We start from the raw sequence: 18,959 nt of genomic DNA, 5'->3' as shown, positions 1-18,959 counted from the left end.
ACCATTTAAGACCCCAAACTCCAAAATGTGGGTAGGGGCCCAAAAGAAACTAAGACAGTAAACAAAGCAAAACACACACACACACACACACACACACACACAAACACATACAATTTCCCTAATTCATTAGTATGAACCAGTAAAGTAGGCTAATGTTTAGCAAATAGATTTCTGGACTTGAAATCAGTGAGTCCTCAGTTCAAATCCCACCTCAGACACATCCTAGCTATGTGACTGAAGGCAAATCATCTAACCTCCCTGAGTCTCAGTTTCCTCTTCTGGAAAGAGGAAACTAAACTCAGTAGTCTCTAAAGTCTGTTTCAGTTCTAAACTATGATCTTATGGGCATCTTCCACTGTTAGACTGACTGACACAAATTGTACCACAGAGTCAGATCTGGAAGGGACCAGAGAAGGGGTATCTAGTTCAACCCCATAACTAAACTGAAATTCCTTCCACAGCATTCCTTCCCTGACAAAGTCATCCAATGTCTGTTTGAAAACCTCTAGGGGTCAAGAGTCCCCCACCCCCACTATCTCTGAAGGCCCTTCACTTTGGGACAGCAGTCATTATTAAGAAGTTTTTTTCCTTGGGGCAGCCAGGTGGTACAAAAGATAGAGCACTGGCCCTGGAGTTCAAATCTGATCTCAGATACTTAATAATTACCTAGCTATGTGATCTTGGGCAAGTCACTTAACCCCATTGCCTTACAAAAACCAAAAAAAAAAAAAAAAAACCTTTTTCTTCCATCAAACCCAAATCTGCCTCCCTGTAACTTAAATCTGCTTTTCCCAGTTCTGCCTTCATACATCATCATCATCATCATCATTATCAGTCATCTGACATTTTGATAGCACTTTCAGCTTACAAAGTACTTTTGAATGGTATCTCACTAGATCTAACCCTTCCTGACACAGGACAGCCATCAAATATTTGAAGCCAGGATCACTGTCTTTCTTCTTCACCCCAAGTCCTGATGAGTCTTTTCTTCTCCAGACTCAACCTTTTCTTTGATTGATGGTAACTGAAACTGCATGGCATTAATTGCATAATTAAATTCTCACAGCCTACAATGGATTTTGGGTCACATGTCCCCTTCCTGGAAAACTCGCGTGCCCCTGCTTCACAATGACTGCCTGATTCCCCTGCTGACTTAATCTTGTATCTGTACCAACAATGTGTAACAAGCCTCCAACAAATGTTTGTTAAATTCAAAACAGACTTTCATTTTTCTTAATTTTATAAATCATTGAATAAAAGGAGGTTTATATACTGGGTTGTTCCAAGGGAAAGGCTTTGTAAACCTTAAAATGTTATACAAAAATGAGTTATTATTATCATAACAAAACAACACATTATCAAACAAATTACTGATGGAGTAAAGCAGAAGCTTGAGATGAAGAGCCTTGGCACCTTTCCAGGTGAAAACAATGATGTACTTAGCAAAATAATTAAAGTAAAATGGAAACAACCCCCCAATCTTTTCTAGCCTCAATCCCAGAAGATGGGGAATCTGTCTTTGAAAAAAAATAATAATAAAGTGGGAAGAACAAAGTACACAGCAGTCACTGTAACATAAAAAGAAACCATCCTAAAACACTTCAGAACTTAATATAGTGGCCAAACATAATTTCAGTGGATAACAAGTGAAGAATGCCCCTCACTTCTTAGTAGGAAAGTAGTGAACTGCAGATAGAGAAAGACATTCATTGTCAGGCATGGCCAATGTGCTATTCCATCTAGTTTAACAGAGCTGCTTTGTTGTGAAAAAGGTAAGAGACAAGTCACTTGAAAGTGATTTTATATATAAAATCAATAAAATATATTTTTAATAAAAAAGGAAAGATCTGTTCACAACAAGTAAGACGAGTTAAATTTTGAATTATCTAAAGCCATTAACAGAGATATCTATCGTTCAAAACTTAGTGGCCATTTATCACTCATCTCTTGTGTCTCACACTTTGAGGGGTAAGTGTCTACTTATCAATATCAGGACCTCAATTGGGCCTAGTGGATTAGCTTCATGCAGAACCAAAGTGGACATGTCACAAGAGCATGCCCTCTGCCCATGGGTGAGTTTTGTCCATATGTAGAAAGTCTTGGTGCTAGGAAAACTCAGATGGGAGCAGAATCAAACCATAAGCATGGTGAGCAGATTTTTCAATCAGATATGGATGTCCACTTTCTCCCTGCAGTAATCCGGAGGCCACTCCCCCCACACCTCCCAGTTTTCCCTAATCCTGAGGGTAGTTGGGAGAACAAACAGGTCTCAGGAACAGATGAAGGACTTGGGGAAGGAGGTGGTAGGAACTGGCTAGTGAACCTCCCATCCTCCAGTCATGATTGTTGGACTTTCCTGAATCCCTCTTGTCTTCTCCTTCCTCTCACTCCCAGCCATTAGTGGCCCACTGCATTTCCCCAGGTGCCAACATTCTTAATCATGGCTCTGGATAGACTAAATTCATGCCACAAAGCTCGGAATTAGATGAATTTCTGTCTTCCTCTTTCTCTCTCCTTCCTCTCTGACACTGATCACACACACCACACACACACACACACACACACACACACACACACAGCCTGTGAACAATGGTTTTCATTCTGCCAGTAGGTGGCAGAAAATACTAAATACAAATGCAAAAGACTCAGCAAACCATTTATGTAACTAGTTAAATTCTATGACCTTACAAGTCATAGAATCATAATCAAAAGAATCACTGAATTTAGAAATAGAAGGATGGATAGATCTGAGTATGTCAGTCACTACTTCCATCCTGAACAAGGTGTATACTAAATTACAATCACTGATTTATACCGAGAGAACCTGTACCCACCTGTTAATGATGCTGAATGGCAGGAACCAGTAACAACTGTCTTTACTTTTGAATTTTCCAGGCCTAGAAAAGAAATAACTAACAATTAAAAATGAGTTCAGTCCTACCTTCTCCCTTCTTTGCAGAAGGAAGGGACTAGGGAATGTAAAATTGTTAATTATGAGATTTGGGTTAACTCTGCTGAATTGCTCTTTGTTTCCCACTTTCTTTTTTAAATTATTTGTTGCAAGGGATAGCTTGCTGGGGAGGATAATGGCAATATTATATTCTGAAATTAAAGGAAAAAGAGAGATCAATAAAAACAGGAAAACAAAATGGGTCTGGCTGAATGACAACTTCTTTAGCTTCCTTCAAAGATAGGATAGGAGTGAGATGGAGAGAAAAACTGAGGGTAGAGGGGTATATCCTAAGGCAATTCTGAGGAATGAGTTTTCCTGAGGAAGGAAACTATAGAATTATAAAATCTCAGAGCCTGAAGGATGTTGGAAGTCTAATTCATTGAATCTAAATCCCTAAACAAGAATTCTTTCTATCTGGAGGACCTCCAAAGCTGGGAAGCTCATTTCCTCCAGAAGCTGCCTGTTCTGTTTTGGGACAGATCCATTTGTTAGAGGTCTTTCCTTAATTCTAGCTGAAATCTCTCCATACCTTCACCCACTGTTCCTATTTCTGCTTGGCCCTTGAGGGCAGAAAATATCTTCCACATGACAGTCCCGGCTTGAAAGCAGCAATCGTCACGATTACTCCCTCCCACCCAACTCCAACAAGGATCTGTGATTTCACAGGTCTGGGTAGCATTCTCTTTCCATGATGAAAATCATATCCTTTCTATGCCTTCTTTTCTTGGCTAACCACCTTAGTTCTTTCTTCTTTTCCTTTTTGTAAGGCAATCGGAGTTAAGTGACTGGCCCAGGGTCTGAGACCAACAAAGATCCTCCTGTCTTCAGTACTCTATCCACTTCACCCCCCTAGCTGCTTCCACTTCTAGTTCTTTCCAGTAATCATCATCTGATCTGAGCTACAGTTTATCAATGTAGTGAGTTAAATGGAGAGAACTAGGTTCAGAAGCTTTATCCCCCAAGAAAAAAAAGGATTTATGCAGCTATCCTTTGCCATAGAAACCTGGAACTTTGAGAAGTCAACCTGGGCCAAAGGGAATCTAATTAACCCAGCTTTGTGTCACACCATCTTTTTGGTGATGTCACATCTGCTGTCTGATTGTTCCTGCTCATCCAATAAAATAATAACTAGATTTACCTTGGAAGAAAAAGGCTAGATCATCAAGAGATTCTATCTGTCCTTTTCTGAAATTCAATAGATGAGGTAAATGCTAGGAAGGTTCAGCATATACACTGGTGAGGTCCATAACTCAGCAAAATGGAGAAGAGGGAAATGTGGCATTTTTACCAAGTATCCCATGGTGAAAATCCATTTCCCACATGTGCTGGGGTCAAAAGTTTGGCTCAAACTTTTGGGTCATAAGAAAAATATATAGCTCTCAATAGTATAAAAGTAGCTTACCTGTTACTCTGCAAGGTTCTTTGGCTGTCAAGAATGGTGGGAGGGGTTTCTCTGGACATGCCCGCCGCCCTGTGGATGCCAAACCTGTGCCCCATTGGAACACCAGGCCACTCTCTACCAATAGAACAGAAAAAGGAAAGCAAGCAGGTCAGGGGAGAATTCCTACAGCTATATTATCCTAGACCTCAAACTAGAAAACAAAGTTTTAATCCCAGCTCTGCCATGTGAGTACTACCCATGGAACCCTGGCCAAGTCACTTTTTGGCCTCAGTGTTCTCAACTGGAAAATTGAGTCTTTGACCTAGATAACCCCTAAAAGTCTCTTTTTCTCAAAAGTCCTCTGAGTTCTATTGTTACAGAATATTGTAATTTTATTACCATTCTAGAAATTCTTTGATATGAAAAGTTCAAGGACTGTGTCTAATTAATGAACAGAAGAAAATAATCATATAGAAAATGCATCTTTACTATTCCTCTCAAAAAGGCACAGATAATAATCCAGGGGTCCAAGATCATATTTTCTTCAATTTTTTTTTTTAGATTTTATATTTTTTTGCAAGGCAGTGGTGTTAAGTGGCTTGCCCAAGGCCACACAGCTAGGTAATTATTAAGTGTCTGAGGACACATTTGAACCCAGATACTCCTGACTCCAGGGCCGGTGCTCTATCCACTGCACCACCTAGCCGCCCCTCAAGATCATATTTTCAATAGTCTCCTGGATATCTGGACCTTAGGTGTGTCTCATTAGCACAACCACTTCAAGATGTCTAAAACTAAATCCATCACATTTCCCTATAAATCTAAGGCAATTAGGTGGCACCATAGACAGAGTTCTGGGGATATAACTGAACCAACCTCAAAGAGCAACTGTGGGGTTCAAATGAAATAATTGAAGTAAGATGCTTTACAAACTATATTTATACATATGTGTATGTTTAATTCTCTCTCTCTCTCCATATATATATATATATATATATATATATATGTGTGTGTGTGTGTGTGTAAAGATATATCAATACACACACATATGCACATATATACACATGTGTATATATGCATATAAATTTAGGTACCTATTTGTTGTGACTATTTTACTGATACATTTTTACTTATTTTCTAGATACTATATATTATATTGTATTATATTATTATTATATTATATTATACATAATATATTTACAAGAATGGATGGATAGATAAATGATGGATGGATGGATGGATGATAGGTATAGACAGAAATGATAGATGAATGGAAATATGTGTGTGTGTGTGTGTGTGTGTGTGTGTGTGTGAGAGAGAGAGAGAGAGAGAGAGAGAGAGAGAGAGAGAGAGATGGATATAGGCATAAATGATAGAGATATTAAATGTTGGGGGTGGCTAGGTGGCACAGTGGATAGAGCACCAGCCCTGGAGTCAGGAGTGCCTGAGTTCAAATTGGCCTCAGACACTTAATAATTACCTAGGTGTGTGAACTTGGGCAAGCCACTTAACCCCATTTGCCTTGCAAAAAAACTAGAGAGAGAGAGAGAGAGAGAGAGAGAGAGAGAGAGAGAGAGAGAGAGATTAAATGTTGTTTCACTGACATTAGAATGGGGAGTGAGAAAGTTGCAAGTACACTTTAAGTGTGTGTCCACAATCATCTCACACTACTTGTAGCTGAGAAAAAGATGTTTCTTCTAGTGCTTTTAGTGAATTCCTAGGTAAGAACCACAGCAGATGGAGAGCATATAGCCCAGGTCTTTTGGTTACCCTTCCTTAGAACCTGTACTTCCCTTTCCTTGCTCTCCCAACCATGCCAAGAAAAAAGAAAATCTTGACTAAAGCTTTTAGTTTGCCCAATCTAGAGCAAAGAAGATGAGAAAAAAATGGCAAAAGGAAAACAAGGGTTGTTTTTAAAATTTCTCTCTCCTATCTTCAATTCTTCCTAGTCCCACCTATTACATTGTCTCATGCTATTTCTCTCTGCAGCCCTCAAACACTATCAACTCTCCCTCCATCATAGACAGAGAAAAAAAAGATCACTTGTAGTAATTTTTTTATAAATTAAACTATCTAGTCTCACCCCTTCAAAAGTTTCCCTGAAGGACTTTCCTAAATGGGAAGTCAATGTTATATAACAGAGGATTGGATCTGCTATAGGGAAGGTTTGGATCCTAATACTCATTAACTTTACGGTGGTCATGGGTAAACTACAGAACCCCTCTGAGAATCAGTTTCTTCATCTGTAAAAAAATAAATAGTAATGATTATACTCCAAACCTAATGGGATTGTTTTAAAGTTTAAATGAAATAGTGTTCATAAAGTTGCTTTAAAACTTTAAAAGTGATATATAAATGGCAGTTATCATTTTGAGAGCCAAGTCTTCTATCCAGTGGCTCTTCTTTTTTCCTTTAACTGACAGGTTCTTCCTGGTTAGGGCTACAGTATATACAATACAGCAAGATCACATAGGATTTAGAGTCATCTTGTTCAACCCCCTCATTTTCAAGCTGAAGAAACTGAGACTAGAAAAGATAAAATAAGTTGCCCACTCAAGTAATAAGGGGCCAAAGGACAGAAAGGAGATGACATGGCACTTTAAGGTTTGTGAAGCACCTTACTCATTCTTCCATTTGATCTTCCCACTGGGAGGAAACTGAGGCTATTAAAAGGTTCAGTGCCTTTCTCAGCATCACATAGTTAAGTCACTGTTTGAGGCGGGATCTGAATTCAGGTTTTCCCACCTCCAGTTTGAGTACTGTATTTCCATTATGGCACCTAAGGGACATCTGGGCTGGGATCTGAACTCAGTCGCTGGAAGTAAATTCCAAGTTTCACTCTCCCTTCCTGGATCCCACTGACTTCTCCTACACATTCACTCTAGGGCAATTAGAATCTCTTCCCAAAATGTAAGTGAAAATAAAATTAAAAACAAAATGATCACCTGTAGCAGCCAGAGCATGTCGCATTCCAGCTGAGATAGACACGACTTTCTCAATCAGGAGCTAATTGGAACAAAATTTACAAAATTTAAAAAACACAGGCATTCAGAAACTATTTTGTTTGGGGGTTTTTTTTCAACCTTTTATTTGTTTTGTTTTTTTAATAAATTTTAAATAAAAATCACTCTGTGGAAATGAATGATCAGTTCTGATCCTCCAACTATACAAAGATAAGAGGAAGGGAATAAACAATGGGACAGTACCTACCATATGCCAAATGCTTTACAAATAATTTTTCTTTTGATCCTCACAGCAACCCCCATTTTACAAAAGAGAAAACCAAGGCAAGTAAATTAAGTCACTTGCCCAGAGTCATATCTCTACTAAGTATCTGAGGCTAGATCTGAACTTGAGACTTCCTGACTCCAGGCCCAGTTCTCAATGGCCTTGCTGGCATGGCTAAGTCAGGGCATAGCCACAAACTGAGTTAAAAGTCTGAATTCCTCTCATACAAGACCACTCCCAAGCTTGGAGGGAAGCTTGGCCATCTCACTCCATAGTCTCATTGACAGCATTCATGCCAAATAAACCCATATGTGAACTTGAAGAAAATACAATAACTTGCTGTGGTATTCATGATGCTTACCTCTATGACTTGGGGGGTGACCTGTCTTCTGACCCCAGGAGGAAGGCCTAACTGACCAAATGCATTTGAGCCACATGATAGAACCTTTCCATTTTCTGTAAGATAAAATACTGGTCATAAAACTAATGAGGGAGATATTGAAGACAATCAGATCAATACAATTAGAGTCCCTGTATTACTGGGGTCCTGACCAAAAGTACAGAAGCTCCTCAACTATTAAATATTTTCCATTAAATTGAACAAATATTTAATAAACACCTACCACCTACAATATTACTGTGAACAAGGGCCCTGGAGATACAAAGAAGAATAAGACATAGTCCCAGACCTTTAGAAGCTTTAAGAGACAAGCAATAAAAACCTATCCACCATCAAGGTCGAGTTTGCCATTCAGAACTGAGCTCCTGTAGTCCAAAAGACAGCAGAAGCCCTCAGGTATCTATCAAAGCAACCATTACCTTGGGTCTCCCAAAGTTACACACAGATTTTGTCAACCTTCAACACAATGTCAACATTACTGATCCATCTTGGCCAAATAGCCCCTTATATCACCCCCTACCATAACCTAGACTTTGAGATTATATAATTCTCAGCTGGCACCAATGACCATCACAGAATCCTTAGGCAGAAGGAAACCTCCAAAGGTCTTCTAATCATTCACTTCCCCCTACCCTCTACCCCCCTACATTATGTACTGTACTAAAAGAAAGGTTTCTTCTACCTTTAATTCTCACCCAGGAAGAACAAACCTTTCTTTCTTCAAAAAAGAGAAATTTCAAAGCAAAGACTCATATAATCAAAGTTCCAACTATCATCTGATTTTTTTCCTCATCTAAAAGAGAAACCAATAAGTGTTACCTGTGAGCAAAATTGTAAAATCCCAGCCACAGGACACCTGTAGGACAGGGCAGCCAGCCAGAGGGGAGCAAGGAATAAAAGATAAAACATCTTCAGTGTGACCAAGTCCTAGTTGCCCATCTTTGTTCAGGCCACAAACAAAAATCTCCCCTCCATCTATAAAACAGGAAATTTTCAGTGAGCACAGAAGGAGAAACTTACTAAAGCTTCAAAAAAAGATTTCCTTTTTTTTTCCAAAGGATATTTCAATTAATTAAAGTTCTAATTCAGAACAGCAACTTTCTCCTCTTTTTTTTTAAGTGAGTAAATAATTTTTAGCATGCATGGGAACCAAATGGCTCAGGACAAAGGCATTCAACTCTGACAGAAATATATATACATATTTCCAAGCACAGGTATTCTCATGCCTCCTTTGGGGCAAGAGAAAGTGAGAAAAAAAGCATCATCTGGTAGATTGTTGGGTTTTGAACCAGGAAGACCTGGGTTTAAATATCATGACTTAATTTTTCTAAAGTCTCAGTTTTCTCCTTTGCAAAATGAGGATAATAATAACTACAGTGTGTATCCTACAATGTTATTATGAAGGTCTTATTAAAAAGTTTTTGTCTCATACTTTCAAGCATTATAGAGAAGATGATAGATTAGAAGCAGGAACTTAGTCCAACTATCCCAGCATTTCTCTCTAAATAACTTTAAAATAATGCTTCACATTGAATTTTGGAGCAACAGAGGCAACCAAAAAATCAAGAGGAAGACATTTTTCCAAGTTAAGATGACTTGAGAAGTTAGAGCAGAGGTATAGGACACTGAAATGATCCTAGAGTGATACCAGCAGTGGGAGCATCTCAGGAGGTAGAAACAATAAGGAGGTTAGACAACTAATCAGAAAAACATTATGGGGAATGACTCTTCGCTGGCAATAGCTGGTGCTGGTTGGCAACTCTATTGGCCATAAGCATATCTGAATCACAGTTCCAGGGAGAAGAGATACACTTGTGGTCAGTCATGATGGAGGAATGACCCCGGTCACTGACCCAAGGCAGAGAGAGAAATGAGTAAGAAAAAGTAACTAGGTCACAGTATCAGGGCCACCAGGAACACTAGTACTTATAGTTACAGGGGAACAGAGGTCCTTCTTGGATAAAAACCAGAGCCCAAATCACACTACCTTGGAAGCCCTGAAAACTTGTAGACTCCAGGAACAGCTCTGAAAACAGCAACAGAAACAAGCTGGTGACATTGCCAACCATGCCAGGTGAGCGAAGCCCAGCTTTAAAATAAAGTTCAAGGGCAGCTAGGTGGCACAGTGAATAAAGTCCTAGAGTCAGGTAGACCTGAATTCAAATCTGGCCTCAGACACTTAATAATTACCTAACTTGTGACCTTGGGCAAGTCACTTAGTCCCTTTGCCTTGCAAAAAAAAAAAAATTAAAATAAAAAAATAAAAAAAAGATAAATAAAATGAAGTTAAAAGTCAAGATATAGGTTGGAAAAATGAACAAAAACAAAAATAAAACCTGATCATAAAAAAGCTACTACAGTAGTAGGGAAGAGCAAGATATAAAATAAGAAGAAGACAATAATGTGGAAATTGCTATAACCAAAGCCGCAAAGAAAAATATTAATTGGATCCAAGTCCAGCAAGAATTCCTGGATGAGATAAAGAAAGAGATAGTCATAAAAAAGAAACTTGGGAAAAGAAATGAAAATGATGCAAGAAATTTATGAAAAAAGGGTTTACAACTTTGCAAAAAGGCACAAAAATTGCTAAAGAAAATAACACCTTAAAAAACAGAATTAATTTAATTGTAAAAAAGGCACAAAAATTCACTGAAGCAAAGAACTCCTTTAAAAATAGAATAGTCCAAATGGGGGAGGAAAGGCACAAAATTTCATTGAATATAATAATTCCTTTAAAAATTAGGTTTGGGGAAGAGGAAGCTAATCACTCCATTAGACATAAAAAAAGCAATAAAACAAAGTCAAAAGAAAATAGGAGGGAAATGCACAATAATCATAATTGCAAATGCAATTAGTTCATTCATAAAATGGAAGAAAGGAGAATAGATTAGAAACCAAAATCCAATAATATGTTGTTTATAAGAAACAATAAGAGATACATGTATATGTATACACACACACAGTAAAAATAAAGAGATGGGAAAACATCTATTATTTTTCACCTGAAGTAAAAAAAAGACAAGGTTAATAATCACGATCTCAGAGCAAAAGCAAAAACAGATGATCAGAAGTGCTATTCTGAGAAGCTATATTTTGATAGGAGGTACCATAGACATAATGGTATAATAATACAAATAATACCAAAAAAACTTTTATACCAAGTTTATATGATAAAGGCCTTATTTCTCAAATACAAAGGGAACTGAGACCAATTTTTAAAAAGAGACATCACCCAACTGATAAATTGTAGAGGGGTATGAACAAGTAGTTTTCAGAAAAAAAGAAATCAAAGTTACCTATAGTCATATGAAAAAAATGCTCTAAATCACAACTGACTGGCAAAATGTAAATTAAAACAACTTTAAAGTACCACTTAATAGAAATGACAAATACTGGAAATGATGGAGGAAAATAAGTACACTAACAAATTGTTGGCGGATGGTCTAACTATGTAGAGATGGTCTAATTATTTTACAGAACAACTCGGAACTTTGTCTGTAGGGTTATAAAACTGTTTACTTCCGACCCAGCAATACCACCAAGTAGGCCTGTACCCCAAAGAGATCAAAGGTGGGGGGGAAAGGACCTATATGTATAAAAATATTTATAGTAACTCTTTTTGTGGTGGTAAAGAATTGGAAAATTGAGGAGGTATCCACTGATTGGAAAATGGTTGAACAAGTTCTGGCATATGATTATGATGGAATATTGTACTTTAAGAAATGATGAGTGGGATGACTTCAAAAAATTATGGGAAGATCTACATGAACTGATAAAAAGTAAAGTCACCAAAACCAGGAAATCACTATATACAGAAAGCATCATTATAATGACAATGAACTGTAAAAAAACTTAACTGTTCTGATCAATATGGTGATCCAAGAAAATTCCAAAGGATTCATGATGAAAACTATTATCCACCTCCAAAGAAAGAACTAATGAATTCAGAGTGCAAATTATTCAAATTTTCTCAGTCTTTATTTGTCTTGCTTTTTTGCATGATATAGTTTATTATAGAAATGTTTTGCATGATTTCACATATATAATTGATATATTGCTTGCCTTCTCAGTGGGTGGAAAGGGGTGCAAAGAAAAGAATTTGAAACTCAAAAAAATACTAATGTGGGACGGCTAGGTGGTGCAGTGGATAAAGCACCAGCCCTGGAGTCAGGAGTACCTGGGTTCAAATCTGGTCTCAGACACTTGATAATTACCTAGCTGTGTGGCCTTGGGCAAGCCACTTGACCCCATTGCCTTGTAAAAACCTAATAATAATAACAATAATAATAATAATAACAAATTTGTTGGGTCATTTTTCAGCTGTGTCTGACTCTTCATGACTCCATTTGGAGTTTTCTTGCCAAAGAAACTGAAATGGTTTGCCATTTCCTTCTCCAGCTCACTTTATAGAAGAGAAAACTGAGGCAAATAGGGTAGTGATTTGTCTAGAGTCACACATCTGAGGGTGGATTTGAACTTAGGAAGATGAATCTTACTGACTTTGGGCCTCACACTCTATCCATTGTACTACTTACTGCCCCTAAAAATAAATAAATATTTTAAAACTTTAAAAAAGTGAACTGAACTTAATTATGGGTCTTAAATTTTTTTTAATAAATTTATTGAAAAAGGAAAGGAAAACACTACTATTTAGATAAAAAATTCTTTACCAGTTGTACATGAACTTAAAAAGACATTTTGATAATATCTCAATAAAATTAGTTTCCTTTGTAATCCCACATATTTTATTTTTGCATTTAAAAACATAGCTCTGAGAAGGAATCCACAGGCTTCACCAGATTGCCCAAGGAATCTGTAACACAAAAGTGATTGACTTCTGATTTAATTGTCTGTGCAAACATCAATCAGAAGGGAGGGAAGAAGGATTCTAATTTATGGTAGAGTGGAAAGAAAATAGGAATTAGCTTGACTGCCTGTGTTTTTTGTTTACATGTCACTTTCCGTGGGGCCTCAATTCCCTCATCTGTAAAAGAGGGGCCTGAACCAGATGCTTACTAAGGTCCCTTCCAGTTCTACAAGATGTTTGTCCTTTGTTCTAAAAAGACCCCATCAGGGAGGTGGTATCATGACAAGCACATGAATTGAATTTGAGTGAGGTGATGCCTTGCTAGATCATCAGATCCTCCAGATCCATCTGGGTCTAGTGGCCAGATATGAATCAGGACCACTGGAGATGGCCCTGGTGGCAAGGCAATCTGAGTTAAGTGACTTGCTCAGGATCACACAGCTAGTAAGTGTTGTGTCTGAGGATGAATTGGAATTCCAGTCCTCCTGACTCCAAGGTCAGTGCTCAATCCATTTTGCCACCTATCTACCCTTCCAGTTTTACATACTGCAAGCTGGATTGAATTTGGGCTTCAGAAAGGGCTGAAGGTTACCTGTGATCACAGCTGAATGTCCCCCTCCTCCTGTCAGCACCTTAATTGTCTTGGGGTCACAGAAATCATTCAGCCGCTGGGGCTCAAGCACATCCTCTTTATGGCCAAGGCCAAGCTGCCCATAGCTGTTTGCCCCCTGGACACAAAAGAAAAACCATAATAGGAGAAAGTGAGCCCAGAGTCAGGAATGTCTGTTTATCTATAGCCCGAGAGTCCCACAGGATCACAGCCACCCCTCACACACATTGGGAAGGACTGTCTATACCACCTTCCATCCCTACTCCTTGTACTGACTTTTAAATCTCCTCTTAGAAAGTTACAACACTTTTCTTTTCCTCCAATCACTTACAGTTGTAAAAGGGTGGGGTAGGGAGAGAGGGGGAAGATGATTGTTCTGGGTGTATTTTTGAGAAAAGAAAAACACCGGCACCAACACCCAGCAGAGGCAGGATTCAGCGGGGTCTACACAGACCTCCATAGCCATCTTAAAGCAATTAGAATTTGGGAAAGAAGGCCCTAGACTTGTCCTGCTTGGCTCTAGAAAGGAGAACTAGAAAAGGAGGGGAGGGATAAAGAAAGGCAAACGATCTAATAAAGCTTGCCAAGCCAGAGTTCTCAAGTGGGGGGCTTTCGGCTGAGGTCTTCAAGCAGAGGTGGCATGACCAGGTAGAGACTGGCCTCAGTGGCATCAGGGGTGCCTTCTGGGAGGGCACAACCTCTGCCCCTAAGTTACCTGCCTTTGAGACCAGCTTGGGTCTTAGGGTTTTCTAAGGCCGGCTCCCCGAGGCAGGGGTCGCCAAAGGCGAAACCGAGGAAGGGGCTTCCGATGGGAGGCAGGGAAGCAGGGCAGAGAAGGGGCTCCCCATCTTAGGTTCTGTGGCCAAAACCAGGCCCCGGGGGGCCACGCAGCCCCGAGGCGGGCTCTCTCTGGGGAACCTCCGGGGCCCAGCAAGTGCTGCGTCCCTGGCTCTCCCCGCAGCAGCCCGGGCCGGCCCCCTCCCAGCCCCTCGGGCCCCGCCGCCCCAGAAAGCCCCCGGCCCGTCCCAGCGCCCGTCCGCCCACCCCCTCCCAGCCCCGGGCCCGGCCCCGGCCCCGGCCCGGCAGGAGCCAGGTACCCAGCTCAGGAGCCACGTCTCGGGCTCGGCGGGGGCGCGGGGGCCCGGCTGCGGCTCCATGCTCCGGCGCGGGCTTCCGGGCGTGGGGCCGCCCCGGAGCGGGCGGAGCTCGGCCTTTGACGTACCAGGGAAACCTCCCAACAATGGGCTCTGGGCCCAGGGAGCCGGGGCCGCGCCGCCCGGGAGCCCGGCGGGAGCGGGGGCCGAGCCGCCCCGGGAGCCCGGCGGGAGCGGGGGCCGAGCCGCCCCGGGAGCCCGGCGGGAGCCGGGGCCGAGCCGCCCCGGGAGCCCGGCGGGAGCCGGGGCCGAGCCGCCCCGGGAGCCGGGGCCGAGCCGCCCGGGAGCCGGGGCCGAGCCGCCCCGGGAGCCCGGCGGGAGCCGGGGCCGAGCCGCCCCGGGAGCCGGGGCCGAGCCGCCCGGGAGCCCGGGCCGAGCCGCCCCGGGGGTCTCCGCCGGGGGCAGGGGGAGGGCGCGAGCGCTGTGCGCCCCCCGCCTTGGAAACAGGCCTGGCCCTGGGGCTCCTGGGAGGCCGGCTCTCGGGGAGCCTGATGCCACCCCCGAGTACAGAAGCGGATGAGGAATGGGGGGGGGGGGGGGGCTGATGATGATGACGATGATGTTGATGTTTGCCCTTCGCTCTCCAAGAGACCTCGCCGTCCACGTGAGGGGGGGGGGGGGGCTGTGCTAAGTCACCTGCCTCACTTTCTCCTCCGGAGCCATCTGGGTCCAATGGCCAGGTACGGGACGACTGCAGATGGCCCCGGCTGCCAGGCAGTCAGGGCTATTGTGTGTTGACATCAGGGAGGTGATGCCAAGACAAGCGCGGGGATTGGATTTGAGGGGAGGTGGGGGGGGGGCACTGTGCTAAGCCACCAGCCTCACTTTCTCCTCCAGAACCATCTGGGTCCAGTGTCCAGAGAGGGATCAAAACAACTGGAGATGGCCCTCCAGGAGAGCCAGTCAGACCTCATGGAGCCCAAAGGCGATGCCTGGGGCCGATGCTTGACTTTTGACTTCGTGTTCTCCACAAACATCCATGAGGAGAAAAGGGCGGAGGATTCTAATTTATAGTAGAATGAAAAGAAAAATTGGAATTAGCTCCAGCTTGCCCGTGCTTTTGTTTACAAGTCACTCCCCACCCCCAGCCTCAATTTCCTCTTCTGTAGATGAGGGGCCTAGAACCAGAAGATCACTAAGGTCCCTTCGGCTCTCCATCTTGTGACCCTAATTGCACTTGGACTTCAGAAAGGGCTGAGGGACAATGCGGGGAACAGTGCCCACAGTACTGAGACCAGGGCAACGGGAGGCGGGGGGGGGGGGGGGGGCACACCCTCGGCCCACCGAGCACACCCCACCGAAGCTAAAGAGTTGTCCAGGTGGTGCAGACTAGCGTGTGATTGCTGCCTGCCAGTCCTTGCACCCACTGACCCCCAGGGGCTTCAGCTCCTCAGCAAGTCCACATTGGTCTCTCACTAAAGACTCTTTTATCTTGTCTGCTTTCAAATCAATCAAAAAATATTTACTGTTCAGTTTTGAAGTGCCATTCACTCTGGGGTTCAAAGACAAAAGTGAAAATCCCTGCCCTCAAGAAGCTTATATTCTAATGGAGGAAACTATACATGCCTGTGTGTGTGTGTGTGTGTGTGTAGATAGACGATAGATAGACATGCATATGGATGAGTACACTTATATGGGAAATAAATGTGTTTTGTGGGTACATACAATTCAGATAAACAGAAACCTATACATGTTGTGGATATACATCTATGTATGAATACACACATACTGTACATGCGTGATAAGTGTATGTGATACTTATAAAGTTAGTACTAGACAAGGTAGCTTTAGAGGAGCTTATTCAAGTGGGTTGGGAAGGTTTAATGAGAGCCGAGACAAGAGAGGATTCCCTCAAAAGCTGAATTTCAAAGAAACCCAGGTTTTCCAAGAAGCCAAGTGATGAAGGATAATATTCTTGGCAGGTGGGACAACCAGTGCAAAGACATGCAGATGGGACATAAAGCATCGTATGTGAAGACCAGGGAGAAAGCCTACTCCTCAGAATGCCAGGGAATGAGAAATGTGTAAGAAAAGTAAATGATGTTGGATTTGAATTCAGGAAGTCTCGAGCTCTGGCATTCTATTCACTGTGGCACTTCACTGCCCAGTCCTTCAAATAATTTTTGTTTCTGCCTCTTGATCTTCTTTATTCCAAGCCAGACATTCCCAGTGCCTTCAAATGCTTCTAAATCAAGCTGAATTTCATTTGTTTTGTTATTAAATTCATATTAGACTATAACATCTTGAAACAAGGAACTATTTCTTTTCCTTTTATAACCCAAGAGCTTAGCACAGGGGGTGGAGCCTAAGAAGCTACTAAGAACACAATTCATGCTTGTAGATTGACAGATTAGTTGACATAGGCTGGTACTTCTCTTGATTAGTGTTGGACTTAGAACTGGGAGACCTGGGTTTGAATCCTACCTCAGATACTAGCTATGGGATGAAGAAATAATTACTTAACCTGTGAGTCTCAGTTTCTTCATCTATAAAAATAGATACAATAATAATTGCACTACCTACCACATACAGTTGTTATAACATGCTTAACAAACATTAAATCACTTTATGAGGGTGAATTATTGTCTCTGGTCAGATTGTTATCAAAAGAACATTGGCGCCATGATTTTAACTGATTGATTTATCTCAGAGTAAGCAGTCACAAATCTTATACAGTCATTATTCTATCTTGTTTTCCTTCTTTGACCCTGGCTTTGCTAGCAATAGCCTCCCCCTGTTTCCTCTAGGCTTCTCTTTGAGGTACATAGGTTGCATAGTGGTTGGATCACTGAACTACTAGGGGACCAAGAATCAAGAACTGAGTTCAAATCAAGTCTTTGATACTCACTAGTTATGTGACTCTAACCTCAGTTTTTTCATTTATAAAAATGAGGGGGCTGAACTAAATAGCCTTGCCTCTAAGGTCCCTCCAAGTTCTAAATCGATTATACAATGATTGGTTGCTTGTTTATTGGGGGGAAAGAGAAGATTTAAAAGAAACATAAGTGTTTTCAAATATTTGAAGGACTCTCTGTGGAGAAAAAGGATTACATTTGCTCTACTTGGCCCCAAAAGGCAGTTGAAATTGCAAAGAGGTATATGCAAGTGTGATATAAGGGGAAAGTGGCTTAACAGTTGGAGTCTAGAGAGATCGCTATGGAGGTCATTCATCATCACCATCCTAGATGCTGAGCAACTGCCACAGCAGGTAGGCAAGCCCAGGAGCCCTGGGAGTAGCAGCCCCTGCCCCCTTCCTGCTTGCATCCTAGCCCTCATAGATTTCATCTGGGGAAGCATCTCCTTTGGAGACAGGGTGAGTTATCCCTACCAGTTGTTAGTTACCACCTACCAGACAAAAAAAAATGACCTCGGTAGAGCAGCAAGGCATCCAGAGGGAGAAAAAGGAGGCACCATATGCCAGGCAAGTCACACCATTACCACCGCTTTTCCTGTCATCTTCTCTCAAACCCCAACAGAGAAGGAGACACCAACAGAGAGCTTGAACTCAAGAGTCTTTGGAATAAGAAGGCTTCCAGTTCAGGGCCCACAGCCATCATCCTGGGAAGCAGGCCCTGTGGAAATGGAGCCTGGCAACATGTCCTAAGGGGCTATGGTCACAGCTACCCAAGACCCAGAAAAGAAAATTCTTGTCACCTAAGTCCTTGGCAGCATCAAAAGGTTCATCATCAGAAACTGATGTGATTTAATCAGTGTAAATGATATCAAAGGAGAGGCATTATCATCTGCTTTGCTCCTGCACCCTAAAGATCAGGGGAACTTTCTATCTGACTTGCAGCTGAAACCTTCCATAAATGTTGTCTCCCTAATTCCTCCATTCTAAAGTGGGGATAAGAGCACCTATTTCACAGGATTATTTTGAAGATCAAGGGAGCTAATATTTGTAAAGTGTTTAGCTCAGTATGTTGGCACATACTAGGTGCCTATTTCATCTATCCATCCATCCATCCACCAATTCATCTACCCATCCAACCAGCCAGCCAGCCATTCCTCCATCCATCCATCCTTTCAGCCATCCCTTTATTCAGTCAGTCAGCTAACCTTAGAAAGTGAGCAGGGACTGTCTTGCTTTCCTATTTGCATTCCCAGCACTTAGTAAAGTAAGTGCTTAGTAAATTCTTCATTCATTCAAGCAATCTAGTCAATCAATAAATATTAAGCATCTACTATATACCTGGCATGCTTATAAGCAGGAGATACAAAGAAAAGCAAAAGACATTTCTTGCCCTTGAAGGACAAGTACATTCTACTGGGGGAGATGATATTCAAATAACTGTATACAAACAAGATATAAACAGGAGGTCATAGAGCCACTGGCATAGTGGAAACTAATTCTAGAATGCTTGGGACTAATATTGTTTCCAATTCAGCTGGTGATTCTCATCCAAAGCTAATGACTTCTATCTAC

General features: G+C 41.8%; 1 protein-coding gene across 5 annotated transcripts in view; it reads right to left on the bottom strand.

The window, feature by feature from the left end:
* SERGEF (secretion regulating guanine nucleotide exchange factor) overlaps nucleotides 1-14,559 on the bottom strand; it is a 255,800-nt gene extending 241,241 nt beyond the window's left edge. For all 5 annotated transcript variants that reach the window (XR_012477147.1, XM_074230170.1, XM_074230166.1 and 2 more), the window contains exons 1-7: nucleotides 14,477-14,559; nucleotides 13,362-13,497; nucleotides 8,782-8,937; nucleotides 7,924-8,018; nucleotides 7,280-7,340; nucleotides 4,356-4,469; nucleotides 2,835-2,897 (exon numbers count right to left, since the gene is read on the bottom strand). Coding sequence is in view for 4 of the 5 variants with exons in the window: in XM_074230170.1 (XP_074086271.1) it covers nucleotides 2,835-2,897; nucleotides 4,356-4,469; nucleotides 7,280-7,340; nucleotides 7,924-8,018; nucleotides 8,782-8,937; nucleotides 13,362-13,497; nucleotides 14,477-14,536 (685 nt within the window). In the remaining variant the exon portion in view is untranslated. The remainder of the gene's footprint in view (nucleotides 1-2,834; nucleotides 2,898-4,355; nucleotides 4,470-7,279; nucleotides 7,341-7,923; nucleotides 8,019-8,781; nucleotides 8,938-13,361; nucleotides 13,498-14,476) is intronic.
* Between the last annotated feature and the right edge of the window lie 4,400 nt (nucleotides 14,560-18,959).

This window comes from Macrotis lagotis, chromosome 3 (assembly GCF_037893015.1).
Source record: "Macrotis lagotis isolate mMagLag1 chromosome 3, bilby.v1.9.chrom.fasta, whole genome shotgun sequence".
NCBI classification, from domain to species: Eukaryota; Metazoa; Chordata; class Mammalia; order Peramelemorphia; family Peramelidae; genus Macrotis; species Macrotis lagotis.
The sequence above is the reverse complement of the archived record's forward strand: the minus strand, read 5'-3'. Positions and strand labels throughout refer to the sequence as shown.